Source organism: Tachypleus tridentatus, chromosome 13, assembly GCF_004210375.1.
Source record: "Tachypleus tridentatus isolate NWPU-2018 chromosome 13, ASM421037v1, whole genome shotgun sequence".
NCBI lineage: Eukaryota > Metazoa > Arthropoda > Merostomata > Xiphosura > Limulidae > Tachypleus > Tachypleus tridentatus.
This window is the reverse complement of record NC_134837.1, coordinates 144,573,084-144,600,361: the sequence shown is the minus strand read 5'-3', so window position 1 is coordinate 144,600,361 and position 27,278 is coordinate 144,573,084. Positions and strand designations below refer to the sequence as shown.

General features: G+C 35.4%; 1 protein-coding gene across 2 annotated transcripts in view; it reads right to left on the bottom strand.

The window, feature by feature from the left end:
* LOC143240934 (frequenin-2-like) overlaps positions 1-13,180 on the bottom strand; it is a 100,907-nt gene extending 87,727 nt beyond the window's left edge. The window contains exon 1 of one of the 2 annotated variants that reach the window (XM_076484201.1): positions 12,715-13,180. In XM_076484201.1, coding sequence (XP_076340316.1) covers positions 12,715-12,778 — 64 coding nt within the window. In that variant the 5' untranslated portion in view covers positions 12,779-13,180. The remainder of the gene's footprint in view (positions 1-12,714) is intronic. The other variant, XM_076484200.1, reaches the window with a different exon arrangement.
* Between the last annotated feature and the right edge of the window lie 14,098 nt (positions 13,181-27,278).

Sequence of the window (27,278 nt, the reverse complement as noted above, 5' to 3'; positions counted from 1 at the left end):
ATAAGCGCTAATTCACAAGAACGGAACTATCCAACGTATGGTTCGCACAAATACTATAGATAAATATGCTATAAGCTATAGCTTTTATAGTGTTAAACAAATTTAACACTCGTGATATACAACTATCTAACTCATAAATCTCGCCTTAAACTTAAATGGAAATGGTCATATACATCTAACACTAATAAAACAACAGATATTTCAATCTCTCCAGGATGTCAATTTAGTATTTTGAAAAGAGTATTAATGATTAAAAGCTGAGTCCCTAGAAGGCAAGAAATCATTAGTTTCCACTCTATATTCATATTTAATGACAAAATAAGGTATTGACAGATAAGCAATGTATAAAAGTACAACCATGCTATTTTATATTACTAGGTTATTATTGTTTCATGATTCATAACAGCAAAATGTTTATATTAAGAAATATAATATAATCTTACAGACCCTTTAATAGTCTCGTAGTCAAAATATCTAACCAACATTTTAAAATATAGCGCATGGACAAAGATTTCAATTCTAAAGTTCTTGAAACATCTATTTATGGAGCAATACATTTGTTTTGGAACAACGTTTCATCTCTAACACTGAAACACGATCATTTATCATTGGTAAAAACGAACTTCTGTTGCACAATAAATCCACTATCCCACCAACAACTGTTCCCAAAACTTTACGTGTATTTGATAATTAAATGGATACTCTTTGAAAAGAAAGTGACTTATTCCTTCAGTGAACTATGTATAAAAGTATAATTATATGTATGGAATAGATTAAATATAATTCCATAATAACCCATTAATTATTTTACATTTATTTCTCAATTTATTAATCTCAACTACTACTTCCTGTAGACAGTTCTAAAGGTGTGTGTGTGTGTGTTCAACTAAAGTATAATGAGGATTTAGGAGTCCTATACAATCGAAACTTATTTCCAGAAATAACCGTCCACAGTGGTTTCAGTTTGGGCACCACTCTATATGTCACCTTAAACATTCTGTCAGGGTAACGTCTAGCCCAATCTACTGGCACAGCGTCAAGTCTACAAACATACCACGCTAAAAATCCATTGATGATTAGCTTCGTGCTTAACTAAAAACAAACAAAGACATGCCTAAGATATTCATCTTTATAATATATTTCATAAACTACGATTTAAAATCGATAAATTTCTCGTTGTTCCAAGTTCGCTCGATTTTATCATTCTGAACTACATACAGTTGTTGGATTGATTAATAATAACCCAAACTGCCTTTAACATTGATCCTTTAAACTACAATAAAATATCTGGCAAATTATCACTTCGTAAAATTATTATAATGAGCTTTAAAAGTAGCTTCAACGACACTAAAGCAACAAAATATACACGATATTTAAATGGTGAGAGTGATTTACACAATAGTTATCACATTTTTGGAGCAAGCTACGCTAATTTCAATCAATAAAACTATCTTAAATGAGCACTATCGTGATAGCAATTTTCAAGTATTCTTTACAGTTATGTATACCAAGTTTTCTTCGTGTAGTTTCACCTAATCTTCGGGTTTGTGCGTGACAAATTACTTTCAAGTAGTCTCTCAAAATATATAGAAGTATACTCTCAGGTTTTGTTAGGTAATCCTTTAGAATCTCTGCATGTGTGTGTCAAGTTTTGTTCGTGAAGTCCTACCAAATCTCTGCATGCGTGTGTATGTATTTTTGTTATAGCAAAGCCACATCGGACGAAATGCTGTGTTTACCAAGGGGAACTGAGTTCATGATTGTAGCGTTGTAAATCCGAAGACTTACAGCTCTCCCACCATGGACCCTCTGGATGTGTGTGTCAAGTTTTCTCATGTAGTTCCACCAACTGAATGCACCTGTCAAGCTATATTCAACACTTTTATAACTAATCGAAATATGGGGCATGTCTCTTCGTAACCGAAACTTCAAATTTCATTTAAAAAAAAAACTTTTGTAATTATCCCAATAACATATCTCAACCAAGCCTTATACATGTAGTTGTACTTAATCTTTAAGATATTGGAAAATAAACCTGTAAATACTGGTAAATTTCATGTAGTCAGGACCTGAGTACTCAAAATCTAAACGTAATTCAGATAAATCCAAAAGATTGCATGGTATAACGTATTAAGCTGTGTGTGTGCGTGCGCGCGTTTCTTTATTACTGATTGTCATGATAGCCGAAATCTGAGGTTTATAAAAACATTCCTGTCTTCTGAATTATTTTACGCACAATCGATTTCGTGTTTACAGATCACCACAAATATAGTTACAGAAATGTCCGTGTTTTTGTGTACTTTCATAAGATATCTCAATGTTTATAGAATCTAAATATGCGTTTGTATATATTTGTGTGCGTGCGTGCACATAAGTACACTCACTTTCAAACTATAAATGCCAATTTATACATTTTATATAAATAATCTCTGTCGTTCATTAATCGAAACTGAAACGGCGAAGAATGGTTGTTACATGTTTTGTACACAACTTCTAGTCTAAATATCTACTTCGTGTTGATTTCCGCTGAGGCTTAGTACGGCTGATAGACCAACTGGCCCATAATCAAAAATAAACTATTGTTGAAATGTGAGAAGAGCAATCGCATTAATAGAAAGTTAAAAAGCGATTTGTCCCACCAACAACACTGTACCTTAAGCCTATATCTACACATCTAAATATACGACCCCTAGACCAATCTCGTCTCATGATACGTTAATTGTAAGCACCATCCTCTGAAAAGCCTTGATATCAGTTTAACAAATTCGTAAGAATGATGTGCTGTAACTTTAACTCTGACAAGAAGATATGCTAAAATTCTAACCACAAAATGCGTTAAAACAGTTGTAAGACGTGCTACACATCGAATCACCCTACACGAAATGCCAAGACATAATACTTTAGACTCAAACTAGCAATAAATGTTGATAAAGAAAACAGTAAACTAGATTCCAGGTTAACCAAGAAAAGCTGAAACAAATGTCATAAGCAAGTAGTGAAGAAGAAATTTGACATCTTCAAATTAGTTATGTTAGTAATGGCGAATAAAAAGTACTTGTCACAAAGAATCTACTTTAATTATTTTATATCTTAAGTTATAAGATCCTAGGTTGTTGGTAAGATAATAGTTCAGTTATAATTCTCAGATTCATGACAACTGATATCTTCGAGTCAGATTGAATACGTAATGAATACCTTATTTATAATTCACTGTTACAAAATCATTGAACGACATCCTCAATTTGGTTTCTTATTCTTAGCATCATCAGGTGTATGCTTTTTGTATAAAGGTTGGACGTTGAAACTGATACTAGCGTTATCAATTCGACCGTTTCAACATCTTCCTTACTGAAACACTGGCTCGTGTTTCGATAACACAGCCTACTTCAAAAATGGCGGTGAAAATTCGATAGCTGTTACATAAAGTCTCCTTTTATATACGAGGTTCTTAAGAACTGTGAAAGAGTTAACAATAGCTGCTTGTTGTGGTGTGTTGACCCTGTCTTCTTCTTGCATCTAGATCACAACAGAGACGATACAAAATGTTGATTAACAGCACGTGTTTCTCACATTCACATTATAGAAAAGCTATCGTGCATAAATTAGATCCAAATCAGACCAAAACGTACACTAATGTAGACCACAATAACTGTAGGTTACAAAATGGTTGTAAAAATTTATAAACGACTGACTAGACTAAAATAGGCCTGGCATGGCCAAGCGTGTTAAGGCGTGTGACTCGTAATCTGAGGGTCGCGGGTTCGCATCCCGGTCGCGCCAAACATGCTCGCCCTTTCAGCCGTGGGGGCGTTATAATGTTACAGTCAATCCCACTATTCGTTGGTAAAAGAGTAGCCCAAGAGTTGGCGGTGGGTGGTGATGACTAGCTGCCTTCCCTCTAGTCTTACACTGTTTAATTAGGGACGGCTAGCACAGATAGCCCTCGAGTAGCTTTGTGCGAAATTCCAAAACAAACAAACAAACAAGACTAGAAATAAGAAGACTGAACAAAATGTTTTTAATTTAGAGACAACGTTTATTAAAAGTAAGTAAAGGATGCACTTTATCTACAACTCAAAACAAAGATTGAATAACGCCAAAAACTATTTCTTTGCATGTCATCCAATTCTATATGTACAACTGCCGGACTAATAAACAAGCTTGTTTACACAAAATAAAAACAGAGGATATCTAACCACAAACTAGAATTTTTTTTAGAACTATAATATTCGAGTGTATGTTCTGTTAAACACTTCCCAAAATTAAACATTATCCACATAACCTAAATGTTCCCATTAAGACTGTAAAAACAGGATTTCCATCATTTCGAACTCCATATATTAAAAACATGTCAAACAGTCCTTAAAATATATGTACCATCGATCCAATATGCCGGTTACACATAGAGAAAATCACATATGGACTAGCTGTTCTAGCCACGTACGACTTTCTACGGGTAGGATAAACCCAGCTAACGATTCGGCACATTCTGTTCACATACAACTTGTAACCAAATACAGACATATGTTCTAAAATACTTTAAATGTTTTATAAAAACGTACCCAAGTATTATTGCAAGGAACACCACTAGCAAGTAGCGCAACCTACTTTAGGGTTTATTATTCTTAGGTCCTTCTTGACTTGCTCGTTTATCGCTCATCGGACTTGCTAAACGTAACTACATTATTCGACTCTAACACAACTTAAAACAATCACCTGTAGATCAGTTTAAGTTTTTTTGTTATTTTTGTTGCTTTTTCTCGGATATTCACACAAAGCTACAAAAGAGCTACCAATCCTAGCCATTTCTAATTTCGAACTGAACTAGCAGATTAAAAGGAAAGCAACTAGCCAAACGTACCAACGTAGTTACTGTAGTTAAATAAAGGGTTTGGTTTGTTTTGAATTTCGCGCAAAGATACTCGAGGGCTATCTACGCTAGCCGTCCCTAATTTAGCGGTGTAAGATTAGAGGCAAGACAGCTAGTCAACACCACTCACCTCCAACTCTTAAGCTACTCTTTTACGAACGAATAGTGGGATTGACCGTCACATTATGATGCCCCCAATGGCTAAAAGAGTGAGCATGTTTGGTGTGACGGGGATTCAAGCCCGCGACCCTCGGATTACGAGTTGAGTGATAAATAAAGGGAATTGACCTTCACTCTTAAAAAGGCACTAACACCCTTAAAGTGCGGAGTGCGATTTACTGGCGACGAGACTAAAACAATGGACCCCTGATTCACAGTACAGCACGCAAACCACAAGGTCACACTTGGCCCGAGTGGAAAGGAAACCAATTTTTCAAAGTATCAGCACTTGGTTTTGTATGCACAAGTAGGAAACAGAGTTGCTTTAACAATCTCCGTATTGCTGTCACCAAGTATATTTGCTGTATAGTACATGCGCTTTATACCATCGTGCACTTAACCATGATGAAGTCTCAAATTTCAAGTAAAAAAAGAATAAGATTGGTTTTGTCTTCCGTTCCAATGTGAAAACTGATCTTCATCCGAGTTTTTGGTTTTACATAATGCCTGATCCAATAACACGGATATGAAGTAAATTGCCTTTCGCATTCCAAGATAATATTAATCACAGTTGTGTATGGATGCATACATTTCCACTTTTCAGCCGCGGCATAACGGTTCAAAGAATGGCTCCGATTTTTTTTTTTTCGAGAGCTCGTAGCTCCGTCATTTTTTGATCGATTCAAGATCTAATTAAAGCCATGGCTATTAAGGATTCCCTCTTGCTTCCATAGGAGTTGTCCATACAAGTATCTAGTCCTAGAAAATGAGATCGTTATATTCAAAATAAATTGTGCTGAATTCTTTTATGTAAAATTCAATGTCACAAATTCATTGCTTGCAGCTAGTTCAAGGTCATTGTTCATGTAAAAGGTACTTCAAGATATATCGCCACTTTTTAAACATCTTGCTCTTTAACAAAATTTAAATTACAACTTTAAATTCAAGTGCACCTGACTGCGCATTTTTCTTAGTCATACATAATCTTTATTATGAACATAAAACTGTTTGTGCACTGAAATACTCACGAAGAGCAATCTAAACTGCTAAGTTGAAATGTAAAAGTATTCCAAAATATATTTAAAAAAGAAAAAATTTGAGTAATTGACATTAGAATGACGTAGTTTCAAAATTTTAAATCCCAAGTTATAAATAGCAAATAAAACAAACGTTCTCATTTATACGTGCTAAAAATAAGGCCTAGGTTTGTTTGTTTGTTTTTTTAATTTGCGCAAAGCTATCTGCGCTAGCCGTCCCTAATTTAGCAGTGTAAGACTAGAGGGAAGACAGCTAGTCAACACCACTCATCTCCAACTCTTGGGCTACTCTTTTACGAACGAATAGTGGGATTGACCGTCACATTATGATGCCCCCAATGGCTGAAAGAGTGAGCATGTTTGGTGTGACGGAAATTCGAACCCGCAACTCTCACATTACAAGTACAGCACCCTAACGACCTGGCTATGCTGGCACAAGGCGTAGGAACGAAGCAGTTTGGACTCCTCTATGAATAAGTTATTCAGTCTACTTCAGTTATCTGTACCGATCAAAAGGAAAGTGGCTCAAGACCAAAGGTTTAAGTCAAACGCAACTTTACTACTGTCTGATTAAGTAAATTAGGAGAATTCTAAGTGTTTATTACTGTTAAAAAAAAAACATTAATCAAAATACTTGATATCACTTGATTATTTCTAGTTTATAAAGGCAGGTGTAACTAGTTTATGAGCAAATTAAGTTACCAACATGTTTATAAGTTCCATAAGAACCACATGATTGTGAAGAAGCCAGAGGCGGATGATGTATCCTACATAGACCTTGTTGAATAACACTATGCAATAATAGTCTTACAACTAGCTAACAAACTCCTATCATTTTACTTTGTTTCAACTTCACAAATGTGCATTAAATGAACAAAACTTCATTAGAGTCTGCATTTGTAACAAGATAAAATAATTTCATGTTACAGATTGCTGTAGAACGTTGCTACACTTATTAACTGCTCCACGGCTTAATCTAATTTCTTAAGTTTCCTGCAATTAATTATGATGATGGTTATTCTTCTTATCCAGATAAATATAAATCTATTCTAACCAAATCTTGTAGTGCAGACCTGTTAGGAAGACCCGCTACCTCGTTCCAATCTAAAAATGCTCATTTCATGTTTGCTCTCAACTGGTTTATCCAAGATATACATGTCTACTGGAAGTTAGCTGTCAAGTGACTCACAAATCTTTTATTAAAATATAAGTGACCAGAAGGAATGACCTTAAATTAACTGATGAAATCATTCATTCTTCAAATAAAGTAAACCTACTACTGCCCCCCGCTAGTACAGCGGTATGTCTCCGGATTTACTACGCTAAAATCAGGGGTTCGATTCCCCTCGGTGGGCTGAGCAGATAGCCCTTTGTGGCTTTGCTATAAGAAAACACAGACAAACCTACTACTGAAACCTCCAAATGCAATATTTAAATCACAATATCTTCATTTTTAGCAGAAAACTGATCACGCACACACATATAAACAATTGTTTCTATAGTGTTCATATTTGTTTATAATTACGGAAAAAATAAGTTTTTTGGAAGTTTTTTTTGTAATAAAGCACACAAATAACTGACCAAGTTAAAAAGACAGAAATACGCTCTTTAAGTTTCGACTTTTTTGTTATTCTTATTATATGTAACGTCTGGCAACAGGAAAAATTTATACTTCTGTTGTGATATTGAAATAGCTCCTCAACCTGATCAATATACAGGGTGTTCGGAAAATCAGTGTGGAGTTTTGTCTGTTAATAAATATATAAGTGCACAGTGACTTTCCGAACACCCTGTATTTCATTCATTCACATTTCCACTAAATAAGATGGATAGATCTGAAGTTCCTGTTATATCCATAAAAAGATCTAATATTAAGTATTATGAACATTTTATAACTTCAAACTATACAAATAATTTATCATTAATCACATTCGATTTCTGGATATTAAATGAACAGCCCAGAAGCACAGAGTCACTTCGTTTAAAGCTATTTGGCCTTTATTGGTAATTTCTTTTAATTTGGTCACTTATTTCGAGAAGTTTTAACGTTGAATTTGTAACAGATAACCTACAAGTTGGTACTTTCACAGCGCAATTGAAAGACAAAATATTTACCCAAGTTTTCAGATCCGATCAGCTATTCTGCACAACACTGGTTTATTATTTTATTAAAACACGTACGCACTGACGATATGTTTCTTATCAGTCACATCCAGGAGGAAAAGTATTCTAACAACAGCAGCTCTCAACACACAGAATAAAAGAAAATATTTATATCTAGGCGACAATGTGTATCTTGGTCAGAAGTTTCAAAAGAAATAGTACCACATTCGCAATTTTGTTGTAACCAGTGCATATACAAATATATGTTGATTAGTAGTTTCTGATAAAATGGTCTTGTGGGTAAAATGCTCGAATCTCAATCAGTGTGTAGTGATTCCAAATGCTCGCTCTTTCGTCCATGAAGGAGTTATATTGTTCTGATCGATCCCATTTCTCGTTGGTACAAAATAACCCAAGACTTGTAGGCGGGTAGTACTGAATAACTGTCTTCCTTGTAGTCTATCAGTTTAAAATTACAAATAGCTTAAGTAGATAGCCCTTGAGTAGCTTATAGCGCGAAGTTCAGTAAATAAACGATTCTAACAGTATAATTTTGCATTCAGAGATGGCCCGGCACGGCCAGGTGGGTTAAGACGTTCGACTCGTGATCTGAAAGTTGCGGGTTCGAATCCCCGTCGCACCAAACATGCTTGCCCTTTCAGCCGTGAAGAAGTTGTAATGTTGCGGTCAATCTCACTAGTTGTTGGTAAAAAAGTAGCCCAAGAGTTAGCGGTTGGTGGTGACGACTAGTTGCCTTCCCTCTAGTCCTACATTGCTAAATTAGGGACGGCTAGCGCAGATAGCCCTCGAATAGCTCTGCGCGAAAAAAACAAACATTGAGAGATATTTGTTTTCAATTTACGAACAATTATGTCCTGGGTCAGCAGCGGCTCCACTCAATAATTCTTATGATTCTGTATATACTATATATATCAACATAGGTATAATGTTATACAGTAGATTAAAAATTGAAAAAAACAAACTGATATTTAGATAATGCAAAGAATGCACCAAATGACTACGTGAACATACATAGTGGGTAAATAAGCTACATTAGCAATAAACACAACCGTTATAATCCGTCACTTTACAACATTACGAGAATTTTGTACCGAATAAAAAGAGGATTTAAAAAATCGTTAATACCAAGCTGGATAAACTTTATGAGGATAAACAAACTTATACGGGCTTGAAAGGTTATTAGAGACTAGCAAAAACCATTACTAATAAACCTAATAGTACTTCATACAAATGTTGTTCCAAATCTCATGTTGCCCTTGGAACTACTTCCTTCATGGTTGATCATAATCAATATAATAGCCATGGTTAGGCGAAACTGGTCTAAGATTACAGTTTATATTATAGTATGGTCAATCTTATATCACGTACCTTCAAACTTTTCACAGAACTTCAATTGCATATTTACATCAGCTTCCCATATCAAGTGAAAACAAACAAAACAAGTAAATGTCTACTTGTGAACTGCAACAGGGAATGGAGGAACTCGGTAAGTATATGAACAGACTGAATTGTCTACCTTTCTTAAGAAAACAATCAGTGGATTGGAATGCGACAATCAGTTCGTGAATCTGTGATTTATCGGCTCCAAATCCTTGCCTATTTATCTAGCTAAATATACCAGATGACACAATGAACTTTATTGTAATGTCCTTTTTTCTGTTTTGAGGGGTCAAAGGGATCTCTCTCGTTACAATTCCTTTACAATCTATAGAAAAGAGCGTTGCTCCGGTTTGAAATGTGATGGGTTTTAACCCATTGTTGTGTTAATTTTAATGTTTCTTAGAAAAGTTGTTTCCTTTGAGCCAACATCCTTCATCCTCTTTCAACAATCTTCTTTTATGATTGATCTTCTTGAAAAAGTTTTCTTAATGACCTTCTAGCCAAACATCATCTGTAGAGGTATTGCACCACATTGTATAGTCGGAAATTTGCAGTGAACCAGGTTGCCTACAGAGCCACAAATCACATTTGCTGTAACACGCCATTGTATTAGCACAAATATATCGCTCAAAGTGCGATAAATTTCTGTGCAAATCCATATTCGTTTTCTTTATTTACTGAATTAATATATGCTTATTTTTATTGAAATAGTGATAATACTTAAATAACTGAATGCTGTAAATCACTTTTTACCCGTTTTTAATATTTTGCCAATTTCTTACACAAAATACACAGTTGTTTTCAAAACATAATCACTGACATTTAATTTTGAATCCTGAACTCAAATACACCTGCAGGAATAGATGTATATTAAATGTTTTAAACCATGTTTACTACATAATGTTTTGTTTGAAGCAAAAACCTGACTCTGTCTTTAGTTTGTTAAAGAGATCTCGTTACTTAAGTTTTTATAGGAAAACACTGAAATTGAAAATACACTTAGTGTTAATTTTTTAATATTGTCTGGATGTCAGGAATATCGGACACAGAGCTGTTTGTTATTCTTCTGTAATATAACGTATTTAAAAACCACAATTTCCGCACTGTACTGAACCTACAACAGTCTAAAAAGCATTTGAAAAGAAACTTTGATTTTTATCTAAAAAAATTACAGCAGAGAGTATTTTTTAAGGACTGTCAATTATTTTACTTTAAGATAGCACTTTCGCTGTAGAAACGGAAATTAATTTATCGCCCCATTCTTTAAATTTGCCTTGAAATAAAAACAGAACATTTTGTTATCTTACTACATCTTGTGCTTAATTTACTTACCAATGGGGATATAAAGAAACTTGCAGTAAATTTAGTATTAGACGATACTGCTACAACAGTGTAACAAAAGTGAAAACAGCATTCATTATTGTACATTCTTCAAACAATGCAGCAAAATGTAATCTACTGTGTTACAGTTTGTCAAAACCAGTAAAACCAAAACTTTATTCCACGTTGAATAACTAATTAGCAGTTTTACCTAGGGCTTTATTTCTAGCTTTCCTCTAATTCAATGACCAGGTGATTAAGGCGCTCGACTTGCAATCTGAGGGTCGTCGGTTCCAATCCCCGTCACATCAAACATGCTCGCCTTTCCAGCTGTGGAGCGTCATAATTACGGTCAATCACACTATTCGTTGATAAAAGAGTAGCCCATGAGTTGGCGGTGAGTGGTGATGACTAGTTACCTTCCCTCTAGTCTTACACTGCTAAATTAGGGACGGTAGTGCAAACAGCCCTCGTGTAGCTTTGTGCGAAACTTCAAAACAAACGAACAATTCTACCTCTCAGACTAAACTAACGCAAATAACATTATTCAGCGTCCTCTATCGTTCACCAAACATTGCACTTAAATTTTATCAGAATATTCTGATAAATATGCTGTAGATTCTAACGTGTGAAAAACTTCTAGAATGGCAAATTTTACTGTAATTCGTTTTCACATACAAATAAGCTCATACTAACTTTCATCCGGCTTATACGATTTATCGCACTAAAACTAATTGATCAATAACTGCATTACAATCTTAGGATAAAGAAGTGATAGACCGGACTCTGAAATGTAGTTATTGAAAAATACATTGTTAAAATTTAGCACACAGTATACAAAACGTTAAAACAATACACCGTAATCCAAGCGGGATAAGTATTCAATTAACCATACATCACCAATCCCATATATTCGTACTAGATTTTAAGTAAAGTAAATGACAATTCCATGTATTTGTGCTAGATTTTAAGTGATGTATGTTTAATTGAATACTTATTTCACTTGGATTACAACGTATTGTTTAAGCATTCTGTGTACTGTGAGCTGAATTTTAAAAATGTATTATTTCTCGATCACATTTCAGAGTCCGGTTTATCAGTTCTTAAATCCCAATATTTCATGAATAGAGAGATTATTGTGTCCGCTTTTGTTTTTATTTTTAACTTTTATTGCTCGTTTGTCTTAAACCAGTCCTTGATTTTGATAGACCATTGTTCTAGTTTATAGCTAAACATAATATTATAAAATTGAAGTAATAGGCATTCTTATTATCCTGAGTTAGAATCTTTATCTCCTAGGTGTGAAAAAAAGTGTCCCTGTCCTGCTTGTCACCTGCACTACTACTGATGTCACACTAACAACGCGAAGTATTATATTACAATTAATGATCTGAAAAAAAAATACAACTAAAAAATTATTTATAAATTATAGTATTATTCCTCGTAATTCCAACAACAGCCAAATATGTATTACAAATACAATATTACTTAAATACCAGCATTAAAAAAAAGAAAAATTGCTTTGGGAAGCGTCTTTCAATGACATTCCAGAAAAACGTTCAGTTTTCGTTGTTGTGTGTATTGATAAAGTAACTTTCCTATGTCTCTTAATGATATCTTGTAATTTTGCACAGAACTAGAAAAGGTTGAATATATTTCTATATTAACAGAATTGGTGGTTCCCCTAACCATTCTGTTTAGCGACAAGTACGTCGTTTAGCCTAACTGATTAATTCCCTATAAATTTGTATACTAGTATAAATAACTTCACTATCAGCAGCCCATGATTTTAAACCGTAAATGAAAAAATTAATATGTACTCACAGTAGGTCTCCTTCGCAAGTGTCGCAACCACGTCACTTTTCAACTTGCTAGGTTTCTTCCCCATTGACAATATCCGTTTTGCTGGCCGATACTATTTGATTTCTTATCCACAAAAACGCATATCGACAATACAAGCTTTATCCCTACTCGCGTTCTTGCGTCTATGTGGAGTAGCACAATACTTCTCCCAAAAAAAATTGTAGATTTAGCTGCCATCTTTAGGCAAATTGTATAAGCTCTTATTATTTACACGATATTAGCGTGTTTCAATCTATACTCTTATCGACATTACATCGAGATTTGTGTAGAAATATAGATGAAATTTTCTCTACGTTAAAATATTTTTATTTGCGAACTTTAAGCCTCTTACCGCTCTCTTGATCGGACGAAATTCTACCCGAGGAAGGCTCCGATAAGAGGACCTAAAGAACGCAAATATAAGTATTTTATTTTAACGTAGAGAATAGTTCATCCATAATTCTAAACATTAATTTATTTGCGTTACGAGTTTTAAAATATAAAAACACTTAGAAAAATGTACAGGGTGGCCCGTAAGTCCCTACCCATCCATATATTGTGTTAAAACAACGTTATAATACGAATGATGAGTTGAAGGCAACTGTTACCGCGGCATTTGGAACAATAACCCATGTTATGTTGAGGAAAATGTCTCACAGAACATGGCGTCGCATAATATTATGCAGCGAGAATGAGGAACAGCACACAGATACACTGGATACATAAGACATATGGATGGGTAGGGACTTACGGGCCACCTTGTATACGTCTTTTTTATTTGGAATGTAAAAAATAAATACCAAGGTTCATATTTAGTGAATAAGTGGTTTGTTTTATGACCATGCAACAACAATGATAATCGTATTAATTAAATAAACGTGATACATATTGGGTTTGTTTTTACATAAAGCTCACTGACTCAGACTGGTGTTACTCTGAAAATAACTATGATTTTTTTAATACTGATTATTTTAAGTTATTGCTTAATACAAAACAAATTAAATTTTCAAATTAACATAACGGTACCTATGACTACAATATAAAAAACAATATTTCTAGTTATCTATTGTTTCAATAACTACAGTGATCAGTATGTATACGTGAGTAAAAGATAATGTTTTATTTTTAACTGGTAATTATTTACTTTAACTGACTATACAGAATTAGACATAACACTTTTCATGTTACAAATTCAAGTTTTGCATAACGAACTGTGTAAATAAAGCTATAACCAATGTAAATTTATCTTTGATCACGTGACTAGCGTAGCCAATATCTTTAGCTGAAGTACAGCGGCGCATAGACGGGCACTGTCGTTGTTTTTTAAGTACAAACTTTTAGTTTATAGCTCAGTCATATTTTGACCGATTTCAGATCTATTTACAATTTTGGACTAAGGAGGTCAAACCCTTTCGTTTGATCTATTTTTACATGCCCAAGGCCTCATCTAATAATTTATTCTAATCCTGTCTGAAATAATTTCATTTTGAGGGTGGGCTGGTAAAGATCTAGATAATCTGGTACACATACTCGTATGTGTGTGTGTGCGTTTTCTTATAGCAAAGCCATATTGGGCTATCTGCTGAGCCCACCGAGGGTAATCGAAACTCTGATTTTAGCGTTTTAAATCCATAAATTTATCGCTGTAGTAGCCGCGGCTATACATACCTCCCACGTTTGTTATTGCTAGTTCACAAATATATAGCTAATAAAAATGGAAGAAAAGGTCTCATAGATTAATTTATTCTTATACTGCACTCCCAGTTGTACAGCGACATGTCTGCGGGCGTACAATACTAGAAGCCGAGTTTCAATAGACGTGGTGGGCAAAGCACAGCTAGCCCACCATGTAGCTTTGTTTTTAACTCCAAACAAACAAATACGATTGACAGAATCCCTAGTGCCGTGGATGTTGAGTTTATTTGTTTGTTTTTCTGAATTTCGCACAAAGCTACACGAGGGCTATCTGCGATAGCCGTCCCTAATTTAGCAGTGTAAGACGAGAGGGAAGGCAGCTAGTCATCACCACCCACCGTCAACTCTTGGGCTACTCTTTTTATCAACGAATAGTGGGATTGACCGTGATGTTATAACGCCCTCACGGCTGAAAAGGCGAGGATGTTTGGTGCGACGAGGATTCGAATCCTCGGATTACGATTCGAGTGCCTTAACCACTTGCTATACTGGGTCCGGATGTTCTGCATAGATTGAAAATTGAAAAAAAAACATCATCAGAGAAACAGGACTTATATGAGTAGAACATAATAAAACAAATAAAAGTAACTTGCGGTTTTAAAATACTTTCTCTAAAATCTTATTAATTAATTAGGTAACTGGGGCATCCATGTATGATATTCTGCGTACAGCTAGTAATGTAATAAATTTATTAAAAGTTTGTTCCAGAATTTCGCGAAAGCCATCCCTATTTTTGAATTGATAAATTTGATGGATGACGAGTAATTAAAACCTATTCTTGGACTACTTTTTTGGTGATCGATCAAATGTTCGGAAACTTTCGTGATGTGGAGTGCAATAAGTCGTTTATAAGTTAGACAAATACAGCAGTTCATGGCATAGTGGCTATAAATATTTTTAGCAGAATATGGACTTACCATTAGACCACTAATTTGTTTTGTTTTTGAATTTCGGGAAAAAAGCTAGGCGAGGGCTATCGGCGCTAGCCGTCCCTAATTTTGCAGTGTAAGACTATAGAGAAGACAGCTAGTCATCACCACCAATCGCCAACTCTTGAGCTACTCTTTTACCAACAAATAGTGAGATTGACCGTCATATTATAACGTCCCCACAGCTGAAAGAGAGAGGATTTTTGGTGCGACGGGAATTCGAACCCGCGAACCTCAGATTACGAGAAGAGTGCCTTAACCTCCTGGCCATGCCGGGCCTAGACCACTAGTACAGCTGGTGAAAGATTTAGAGAAAATAGAATATTATCAATATTGGACAATGAGAGCTCGACATTACAGTTAGCCTCAGATTTCTAACTGAATTAGCATTTCAGAGTGGCAATTGGACGACAAACCAAGAAACATTTTGCTTAACGTCTGTATTTATATCAGACGATCAGTTTGATATTCTCTAAATCATCGTCACAAAACAGTCTGGTTTTGGTAGTGTCAAGAACATATGGATTACAAATTAGCTTGTTAGCTAATTGTTAGCTAATGATTCGTTTACAAATCAGTCAAGTTTCTACGAGATGATGCCAGATCCAAACTTAACCCAACTTCAAAGAGAAACGTCACATAATGTGTCAGTGGTGGCATATTGGTTTGATGATGGATCAGTTCTGGTAACTAGCTGACCTTTGCGTGCTATGGCGTGGCATTACCTGGAACTGCGTGGCATTACCTGGAACTGCATGGCATTACCTGGAACTGCGTGGCATTACCTGGAACTAGGAACTGAAATTTTAATAATTAATTCAATCATATAGAGATACCGTTTACCAGAACTTTCTTATAATGGATGACAATGTATGTGTCCACGATGACCTACTCTCTGAAAGTAGTAAATGTTGAGCAAATGAGCTAACTAGCATGCTTATCAGATATGAAACCAATTAAACATATTTAGGATATCCTTGGGGGGAGACACTTGACATCATATGATTCGCCTCCAAGCAGTATTTATTAACTGAAAACAGATTGAACAAAGGTATGGGCAATATTGCCTCAGCAATTCATGAATGAGTGGGCTACATTACCTCAGTAACTCCCTGAAAATTGGGCTATATTACCTCAGCAACTCGTCTGATTAACGTTTAATCACGGACATAGTACGAATTCTATGTTTCAACTAGCTGAACTTCAAAATTCCGTAAAAGCTAACACTTACATTATGGCCTTCTTTATGAACATATGAGGATATAAAAGCTAACACTTACATCATGGCCTTCTTTATGAACATATGAAGATATAAAAGCTAACACTTACATTATGGCCTTCTTTATGAACATATGAAGATATAAAAGCTAACACTTACATTATGGCCTTCTTTATGAACATATGAGGATATAAAAGCTAACACTTACATCATGGCCTTCTTTATGAACATATGAAGATATAAAAGCTAACACTTACATTATGGCCTTCTTTATGAACATATGAGGATATAAAAGCTAACACTTACATTATGGCCTTCTTTATGAACATATGACGATATATATATAGATGATATTGGACTAAGTTTACCAGTACACAAAAATTCTGAACAGCGTTTAACAAACAATAAGTTACCATTTATTGTGTTCCATTTGTTTATAATTATTACTTATGTGGTCAGTATTACTGATTTTCTCTCTCCATGAATAAGACACGACCATCTCTTAACTACTTTCTTAAACTTTGGGAAACTGATAGTTTACAGCACATATTACATTTTATTACTGCTGCTTGCCACGTGACAGAAAAAGCAGCTTATGTCTGCATACCAATTAGGTTTTTTTATGTAATTTCATTATTTTATTACATACGTTTCTAATAAAAAGAAAACGTTTGGTCGTAAAAATGAATTTGATTTATATTTTATACATGGGTATATATTATTATATCCTAAGTATTAAGTATTAGAAGTCTTCTTTTCACTCTATCTCTAGATTCAACAATGTATGGTGGATTTCCTATTTTCATGGAGCACTTAATTCATAAATCAACCATTTCTTGGAGATGATAGAGCCGATAGGACTGGTTAAGGTTTAGAACTCATTATTCTAGTGCCCGGCATGGCCACGCGCGTAAGGCGTGAGACTCGTAAGCCGAGGGTTGCGAGTTCGCGCCCGCGTCGCGCTAAACATGCTCGCCCTCCCAGCCGTGGGGGCGTATAATGTAATGGGCAATTCCCTATTCGGTGGTAAAAGAGTAGCCCAAGAGTTGGCGGTGGGTGGTGATGACTAGCTGACTTCCCTCTAGTCTTACACTACTAAATTAGGGACTGCTAGCACAGATAGCCCTCGAGTAGCTTTGTGCGAAATTCCAAAACAAACAAACATTATTCTAGTAAACGAGCTCTACAGCCATTCCGTGAGATGTCCGTGATATAAAATAACAATTTTTTTTTCCTATTAATATGAAGCTGTTTTTTTAATTTGATAAAATAAATATGGTTTCGTTTCAGAGCAAATATTCTTTTATTTTCTTTTTTTTTGGTTTGTTTTTTTTTAAATATGGTCTTGGCATTATTGAGACATTTGATTTTAATAATACAATTTTCTACTGTTGAAAATTACTCCTGATAATGTTGGTATATACATATGATAATATTATTTTTAAAGTCTCTTTGGAAATTTTAAATGGAGGAAACTGATTGTCGGGCATTAACGTTTATTGGTCCATGGGCAACTGCTGTGAAGTTTATAGTACATGGTTTGAAAATAATTTTATATATTTTTTTTAGAATACGTTTAGTAGAGTTACAAGTTTATAAGTTTTGCTTCGTCTCTTATCTTCTCTTTTACATACTGTTATTATTTTTATCTTTTTAAAAGAATCTGAAGATATATCTTTTTCAATACTAAAGCTCCCCAGTGGCACAGTGGTATGTGTGCGGACACACACTAAAAACCGGGTTTCGATACCCGTGGTGGGCAGAGCACAAATAGCCCATTGTATAGCTTTGTGGATAACTTCAAACTCGTAATCCGATGGCCCCAGGTTTAAGTCCCCATCACACCAAACATGCTTACCCTTTCAGCTGTGGGAGCATTATAATGTGACAGTCAATCTTACCATTCGTTAATAAAAGAGCAGGCCAGGGTTTGGCAGTGGGTGGTAATGACTAGCTGCTTTCCCTCTATTCTTACACTGTTAAATTAGAGACGGCTAGCGCAGATAGTCCTCGTGTAGCTTTGCGCAAAATTCAAAACAGACTAATTAACTCTAATCTTTTTTCTCGGTGTAACATTCCTTGTTACTACAAGTAAACAAATATCTTTATTGCTCAAAAAAGCTTTAAAGCATGTTGATAAGCTTTATGTACACCGTATAAACATCCCAACTATTTTTTTTTTACTTTTTCGTTTCTCTTTCGCAGCTACCCAGTTCTTTCGAAACTGATTTTACTTGATTTAACAATTCATCATATTTCTGGGCATTAAAAGTTACAGATAGCTTTGAATTCAAAGCGGTATTGCGTTGTAATCACTTTCTATCTGTAACACTAACATTGTAACATTGATTTTTTTAATCTAATTTTGGTTCTATTTGTTTGTTTGTTTTGGAATTTCGCAAAAGCTACTCGAGGGCTATCTGTGCTAGCCGTCCCTAATTTAGTAATATAAGACTAGAGGGAAGGCAGCTAGTCATCACCACCCACCGCCAACTCTTGGGCTACTCTTTTACCAACGAATAGTGGGATTGACCGTAATATTATAACGTCCCCACAGCTGAAAGAGCGAGGATGTTTAGCGCGACGCGGGCGCGAATCCGCGACCCTCGGATTACGAGTCGCACGCCTTACGCGCTTGGCCATGCCAGGCCTTTTGGTTCTATCAATTTTGTGTTTCCTTCGAGGTAAGTTTTCCAGTGCTGCTAGAAACCGGGCTTCAATAATCATGGTGAACAGAGCACCGACAACCCTTTAAATAGCTCTGTGCTCAATAACAAGCAACAACAACCGTTCGAGATTAAATTTTATTTATTTATTGTTTTGACCAAAGGATTGGCTCAACTCGTACAAGGACAAACTGGTTTGCTGACTCTGACTGTTATGATTTTTAGAAGTCAAGTTCACAGAACAGATCGTGTGCTAACAGACCTACTTTACGATAGCAATGAAGCAGTAATTTAACGATTTAGTGTTCAGGTGATATTCAAATAAAACGAGGCACCTGGGAGTCGGTCCGTTCGCATCATGGGAGGCTTATAAACATTTTAGAATAGAGATTACACCGTTCATATTTTCAACCTTTTATAGATATGGAATAGAAATTAACTCAAGACGCTTCATATCAAATACAAGATTGTGCCTTTTTTCAGTTTCATATCTACTAGAACGGAATATACAATTGTGTAGAACATAATGGGTTTATCTATACGAATTTCAAATATTTGCTCTCTAAAAACTACCTAGCCTAAAAACTACTGAGTTTGTTGTTTTATTTGGCTTGAAATTCTGAAAAGAAAGAATGTAATTTTACAAAAATTACTGATATTATCACAAAATAATTATTTACGAGGATAGCAGATCGAATATAAATACTATACAGTGTGTACAAAGCACAGTTACGACAGAAAGTGTTCGTACCCCTGTGTCGTGAAAAGATTTTTCCTTATAACTTAAAAAAGTTTCACCATCAAGATAATGAAAGTAAAGTATATCATAAATATTATACTAACACACATCTACATAAATTTTTATGTAAACTGAACGATAAATAAACTGTTTATAAACAAATAACCAAACATAGGAGGGGCAGAAAGTGTTCGTGCGTTTACTTTAATGGTCAGTTGTGTAGCCTTTCAGGTAAATTACTTGGCGCAATCTTTCTTCATAGCCCTCAATAATGGTTTGACAGTGCTCGACTGGTATTTTCTTCCATTGTTCTTTACAGAAGGCCTCCAACTCTTCCAGGTTTTTTGGATGACGCTGATGAACCCTGGTCTTTAACTCATGCCAAACGTTTTCAATTGGGTTGAGATCGGGTGACTGCGATGGCCACTCCAGAACGCTTATATGGTTCCTCTGCAACCAGAATTGTACATATTTCGATGTGTACTTAGGGTCATTGTCGTGCTGGAAGATCCGATGACGCCCAAGCCGCAAGTTCCGAGCATCATTCTTGATATAAGTGCCTAATATATCAACGTACTATTCTTTTTTTCATGATTCCGTTGACGCGGTGAAGGCTGCCTACACCAGAAGAGCTGAAGGAACCCTATAGCATGATCGAACCATCTCCGTGTTTAACTGTAGGGACGGTGTTCTTTGGAAGATTTCGTTCCCCCTTCTTACGGAAAATATAGCGAACATCATTGAGGCCGAAAAGCTCGATTTTAGTTTCGTCTGACCAAATAATATTTTTCCAATAGGTAAAGGGTTTATTTACATGATTTCTTGCACACCTCAATCGTGCTTCTAAATGAACAGGCTTTAAATATGGAGTTCTACGAAGACGGCATGCTTTGAACCCAGAAGAGCGTAACATGTTCGTAACTGTAGAGGTGCTTACTTCAACCTCAGTTTCCCTTATCAGTTTCTGTATGTCATTACGTGTCAAACGAGGGTTCCTACTAACTTTTCTGAGAACCTTCCTCTTGGTTCTTTCTGGAATTTTGGTGGGGCGTCCGGAACGAGGGAGGTTAGCAGTTGATCCGGTAAGCTTAAACTTGGCAAATATGTTATGAACAGTAGAGTTCGGCACATTAAGTTGTGTAGCAATACCGGAAAGAGACACACGAGACTTGTATTTTACAATAATTCGGTTTTTTAAATCACTGGACAGTTGTTTCCTGTTCGCCATGATGACCAAGCAGATAATGACAGAGACGGCGCTAAATTGCCGGAAGTACATTTTTTTGCTGACTAAATTCCAATAATTATGAAACCAGTATCTAGTTCTGGAATGATATAATATAGTTTATTCGCCAAACTAAACAAAATATTCACTGAAATATCAGTTTTTTCACACGTTCTGAAATGTACGAACACTTTCTGCTCATCCTATTTTTGGTTATTTATTTATAAACAGTTTATTTGTTGTTTAATTTACATAAAAATTTATGTAGATGTGTGTTAGTATAATATTTATAATATACTTTACGTCTATTATCCTAATCGTAATGTGTTTTTTTTTAAATTATGAGCAAAAAACCACTGAGGACGCAGGGGGTACGAACACTTTCTGTCGTAACTGTGGATCACAAAAACAGTAACACTGTGTTTGTTATCTTGTATGTTTCAATACCTAATAGGGTTGTCAACGTAATTTCCTTACAACTTTTGCATCAATATGAAAAATTTGCAGTTCGGGAAGGAGTTGAGGGGTTCTATACTTATTTAATTATGATATAGCTTATTGAGAATGAGTTAAGAGTCGCAGTTCTGGTCTATATAGAATGTTCCTTATGCAGGTGAGAAAAATCAATCGATTATTTATTTTAATGAGTTACGTTTTTATCCTTCTTTTTTCCGTTTTTCAATTTCATAAAATTGGAGACTATATCTTATGGCCCGCGCGGCATGGTTAGGTGGATAAGGCACTCGACTTTCAATCCGAGGGTCGCGGGTTTGAAAAGTGAAAGATTTACTCAAAACCCTTTTATTCAAAAACTTCTTATTTTGATGATAATAATTTATCACTTTGAACTTAAAACCATGTTAGCAAATTACTTACTTATACTTTATATTTATTTAAATTTTTAAAAGTTTTCTTCTAGATTTTTAAATTGCAAATTTTTTGACCAAGTCTTCAAAACTAATTTGGCGAAACAAATCTGCTTCCATGCTTAGCAGAGACAAGGCATTCAGCCTGTCTTGTCGCACAGTTGTTCTGTTGGGATTTTTAATATGCTTCAGTTGAGAAAATAAACGCTCAGCTATGCAATTTGTGACCATTAATGTTTGGAAACGCACACTCAATTTTGTCTTCTGAAATTATTTTATAAAGATCAGCATAACTGAATCTGGTTTTTACAGTTTTTGTTGCACTGAACTTATGGCGCACATTTGAGTGAAACTACTGAAGCTTGGCAGAAAGATTAGTGTCCAAGTCCTCTGGGTAAAAATCAGTTAGCTTTTGGGAACACTGAGAGTACCTTTCAGTTTCAGCAGATGAAGTGACATCATTTGGCATATCACTTGGGAAAGAAAATATGTTAGCTATTTCTTTGCACACATCTCCTCTTTCTAGTTTATCAACAACTGTGTAGAAGGCGGTGATACAAAATTTATCTCTGGCATTCAGATCTACTTCTTGTGCATCTCCGTCATTGAGTGTCTTCTTTCTGACACGTTTGCGAGTTTGAGCTGCATTGTAATCAATATCTGGTAGTATTTCCTTTGCAACTGCTTCAAATCTTTCAAAGTCATTCCTTAAAGTGCGTAGTTGGTCAGTTAATGACCCGTACAGATCTGCACATGTTTTTAAGTTCACATTCTCATTTTGCAGAACTTGACTTCTTTATAAAACTTTTGCAAAATCTCATCGCACATGATCAACATAAAAACAAATTCTAGCTCTTGTATCTTATCTGTAATATTGTCTGCTTTTCTTCTAGTTTCTCAATTTTGTGACTATAGCTTACAAAATATTAAAGAAAGACTTCACAATTGCTGTTGTTGCCATAGCATGTGCCTTCCATCTGGTATTAGAGAGGGGTTTTAACACACTTTCATTTCCAAGAAAAGCTTTAAGAATTTTCCACCGGCTAGTTGAGGCTGAATAAAATGTATGGAGCAAATGCATTGTAGAGAAAAATTTAACTGCCACTTGACAGCAGTCAACAGCACTTCGGCCTTCCAGATTTAGTAAATGAGCTGCACAGGACACATACATGTCAAACTTATTTTCTTCTAACATTTTTTGCTGCGTTCCCTTATAACGCCCAGAGATGTTAGCAGTATTGTCATAAGATTGACCCCTACATTTTGAAAAATTAAGTTTGCAAACTTCAGGTAAGTAATGCAATACCTGGTTTGCCATTTCCTTACCGGTATAACTTTTCAGTTCCAGAAAGGTTAAAAAGCGTTTAATAGGCTGCCTATCGTTTAAGTATCGAAGTACAACATATAACTGATCTATATGTGATAGATCTGACATCGAGTCAATTGACAAACTAAAATAACCAGAAGAATTTTCTTCATCAACAATAAACGCGTGGAATTTCTGAGCCATTGGTTCAATGAGTTTTTCACAGTTGGTTTTGGGCAGGTAAGAAAGATTTCCTTTTCAAGAATTTTCATATTTCGAAATGTGACCTGCTAAAAGTGGATCAAACTGACTTATGAGCTTAGGCAGCCCTAAAAAATTCCCATTCTGCAGTGAACCCAGTTTTTCATCTGTTTCTCGAAAAGCCAGACCAGGTTTAGTTAACGTACGAATAACAGCTATTCCACGCTCCAAGACATGTTCCGAGTAATTGCACTCTTCTTTAATTTTTTTTTCCAACTCTTGTCGCAAGCCTAAATTTTGTTTAAGTTAAGTATGTTAGCATAGTCTTGGTGAGTAGTGCTTGTTTCATGATAATCAATTACGATAGTATTTTGCTAGTCACTGAACCCTTCTCTTTCAACAAATTGCGAGTAAAATTTAGGGGCAAAAAGTTTACAAACAAAGCAGTAAACTGCCCCTGTTTATGATAAGTACAATAAACATTCTCTCTTGTATTTATCATCATTGGTTTTTACCCCAAAGAAAATATTTTGTGAACAGTATCTCGTTGGTTTGCCACTACTGAAAATCCGGTAAGATTTGCCAAATGGCCCATTGTGGCATTAAAAGTCAGTGGGCCCACAAGCAATCCAATAAGCCACATCATCAGCACAGAAATCGAGCTACAACCCTAGATATTTTACTTTAATTTTTTCATCTTTTGTAGCCTGAAGCATTTTACTGTAGTCCATTAGATTTTCATTTTCAGAAAATATTTCAACTTTGGACTTCTTGTAGAGCAACTTGCATCAACATTAACACTAGAGATATCAGGAGAATTTATAGGTAAACTGAGATGAGTTGTGAGACTGCACTACAGATCTCTAATAAACCCAGAGAAGTTATGAGAATTTTTGCACCACAGATGTTTCACAAACCGAAAAATTGTGGGGACTTTTGCACCACAAATTTCCAAAAATCAAGAAAGATTAACAAGACTGTTGCACTAGAGATTTCTAACAAGCTAAGAGAAATTGTAAGGTCTATTGCACCATAGAAGTCCATCAAACCCAGAGTTATTAAGAGTATTGTTGCACCACACATTTCCAACAAACTTAGAGATATTATGAGGACCGGTGCACCATAGATTTCTAACAAGACAAGAGAGGTTGTGATGAGAGATTACTAGCATACTTAGAGAGGTTGTGATGAGAGATTACTAGCATACTTAGAGAGGTTGTGATGAGAGATTACTAGCATACTTAGAGAGGTTGTGATGAGAGATTACTAGATTACTTAGAGAGGTTGTGATGAGAGATTACTAGCATACTTAGAGAGGTTGTGATGAGAGATTACTAGCATACTTAGAGAGGTTGTGATGAGAGATTACTAGCATACTTAGAGAGGTTGTGATGAGAGATTACTAGCATACTTAGAGAGGTTTTAAAGATTATTGCACAACAGATCTTTAACAGTTTCAGATATGTATATGGGCCACGAATTGTTTTCTTCGTTTCTTTCTGCATCATCATTTAACAACTGAAGGAGGGTGACGCTGAAGCCCATTTATTTTATTTTTTTTAACTATTTGTAGGTACAGAAAATTAAGGTTCACTGCAAAAGTCACCGTGCAATACACACATACACATTCAAATGAATTGGATATTTTGTCACATACTTATATGGCTTATAATTACACATCGCCAATAATGATGTTTGAAATTCACATTTATAGGTTTTCCTTTTTTTTCCTTTTTCATGAAATTTGTAAATATAGAAACGATCCTAATTAAACTCATGTTTGATATTTGACTTGTTTTTGAGAACGTACAGTTTTTACAAATTTTCAAACATGGTTTCAAATATTTCCAAGTGACACGAAACCCTGCTCGACTTTCATAAGATTTTTATAAAACATGTGTAGCTTATAATTACGATACCTTCTTCCCTAAGTATTGTAACTAAACAGAAAAAAGTTTGATATGAAGATGTGTCCTTTTGAAGTATCCAAGGCAATATCTAATTGAAGACCAGCTTCTTGTGTTTAAAAACAATGCATTTATATTAAATTAAACATTTAGGTTCAGTCGCTAATACTTAAATTAATGAACCACAAATAGACAGTGCAGTCTCAACTATGTTTACATCAAAAAACCTTCTTCACATATATACAACAGAAATAAAAGCAACTGTGTGGTTAGATGATTTGTTGTTGTTTTAGAATTAAGCACAAAGCTAAACAATGAGCTATCTGTGCTCTGCCCACCACGTGTATCGAAACCCAGTTTGTAGCGTTGTAAGCCCATAGACATACCACTGCACCACTGAAGGATATGTGGTAAGATCATCATCTAGTTGAGATAGGAAGCTGATAATTGAGTCTCTATATGAATCCGGTACAACTCTGTTAACAAGATACTGACCTTCTCTGCTCTTGTAAAGTGAAACTGTAACCAAGGTCTTCTCGAAGGGCTGATACTGGTGAAAAGCAGTATTATGTAGGGTGTATCTAGGAAAACTAAAATTTGGGGAATCGGTATAACATGGTTCAGCTAAAAGGTGACTGGGCAGGTAACATCTGCCAAGATGTTCTGTTCTATCTTCTGTGAGATAGTCATCTTCCACCTGACAGGTCAGTGCAACCCCTGGGATTGCCACTTAGCACTTAATTAAAATTAAACCGCTTTCAGAATATAATCTTAATACTATTTTTGAACCATAATGTAAATTGTATAGCATACAAGATTTGGACTTATTAGGACATAAATGTCATAGCTGGACAGTTGGATGTCCCATGAACTCAGGAAATTATTATCGCTAACTGGTGACCTAGAATATAAGCTCTAGATCTGCTGTAACCTTCTTCTTCTTTTCTGTACATTTAACCGAGATAAAGAAAGTTTTCTAGTAGGTTACTGACAACTTTCCAGGATTACAACGCGAAAAGGCCCGGCATAGCCAGGTGGGTTAAGGCGTTCGACTCGTAATCCGAGGGTCGCGGTTTCGAAACCCGGCGCACCAAACATGTTCGCCCTTTCAGCCGTGGGGGCGTTATAAGAAACGGTAAATCCCACTATTCGTTGGTGAAAGAGTAGCCCAAGAGTTGGCGGTGGGTGAGGATGAATAACTGCCTTCCCTCTAGTCTTACACTGCTAAATTAGGGACAGCTAGCGCAGATAGCCCTCTTGTAGCTTTGCGCAAAATTTCAAAAAACAAAAACAAACAAATTCAACACGAAAATCTGGAGTTCTATTATATTTTCTGTAGTAGACAGAGTGGTAAAAAGCACACAGATAGAAAATAATAAAAAATAAATCCTGGTGTAGATTCTGTATTTTCGGCTAGTCTGATAAATAGCTAAACTAACTGAGCCAGTTAATATCTATTCAATAACCAGTAATTAGGTTGTAACCCATATGTAAAAACGCAGTTGTAAATTTGTTTTGAATTTCGCGCAAAGCTACTCGAGGGCTATCTGCGCTAGCCGTCCCTAATGTAGCAGTGTAAGTGGAAGGGAGCTAGTCATCATCACCCACTGTCATCTCTTGGGCTACTATTTTAACAACGAATAGTGGGATTAACCGTCACATTATAACGCCTCCATGGCTAGCATGTTTGGTGCGAAGTGATTATTATGAATCTGAGTAGGCTTTTCTGAGTTTCGAAACGTAAAACTTTTTACATTATCCAATAAAAAATCATGCAATCTTAAAACGAAGTT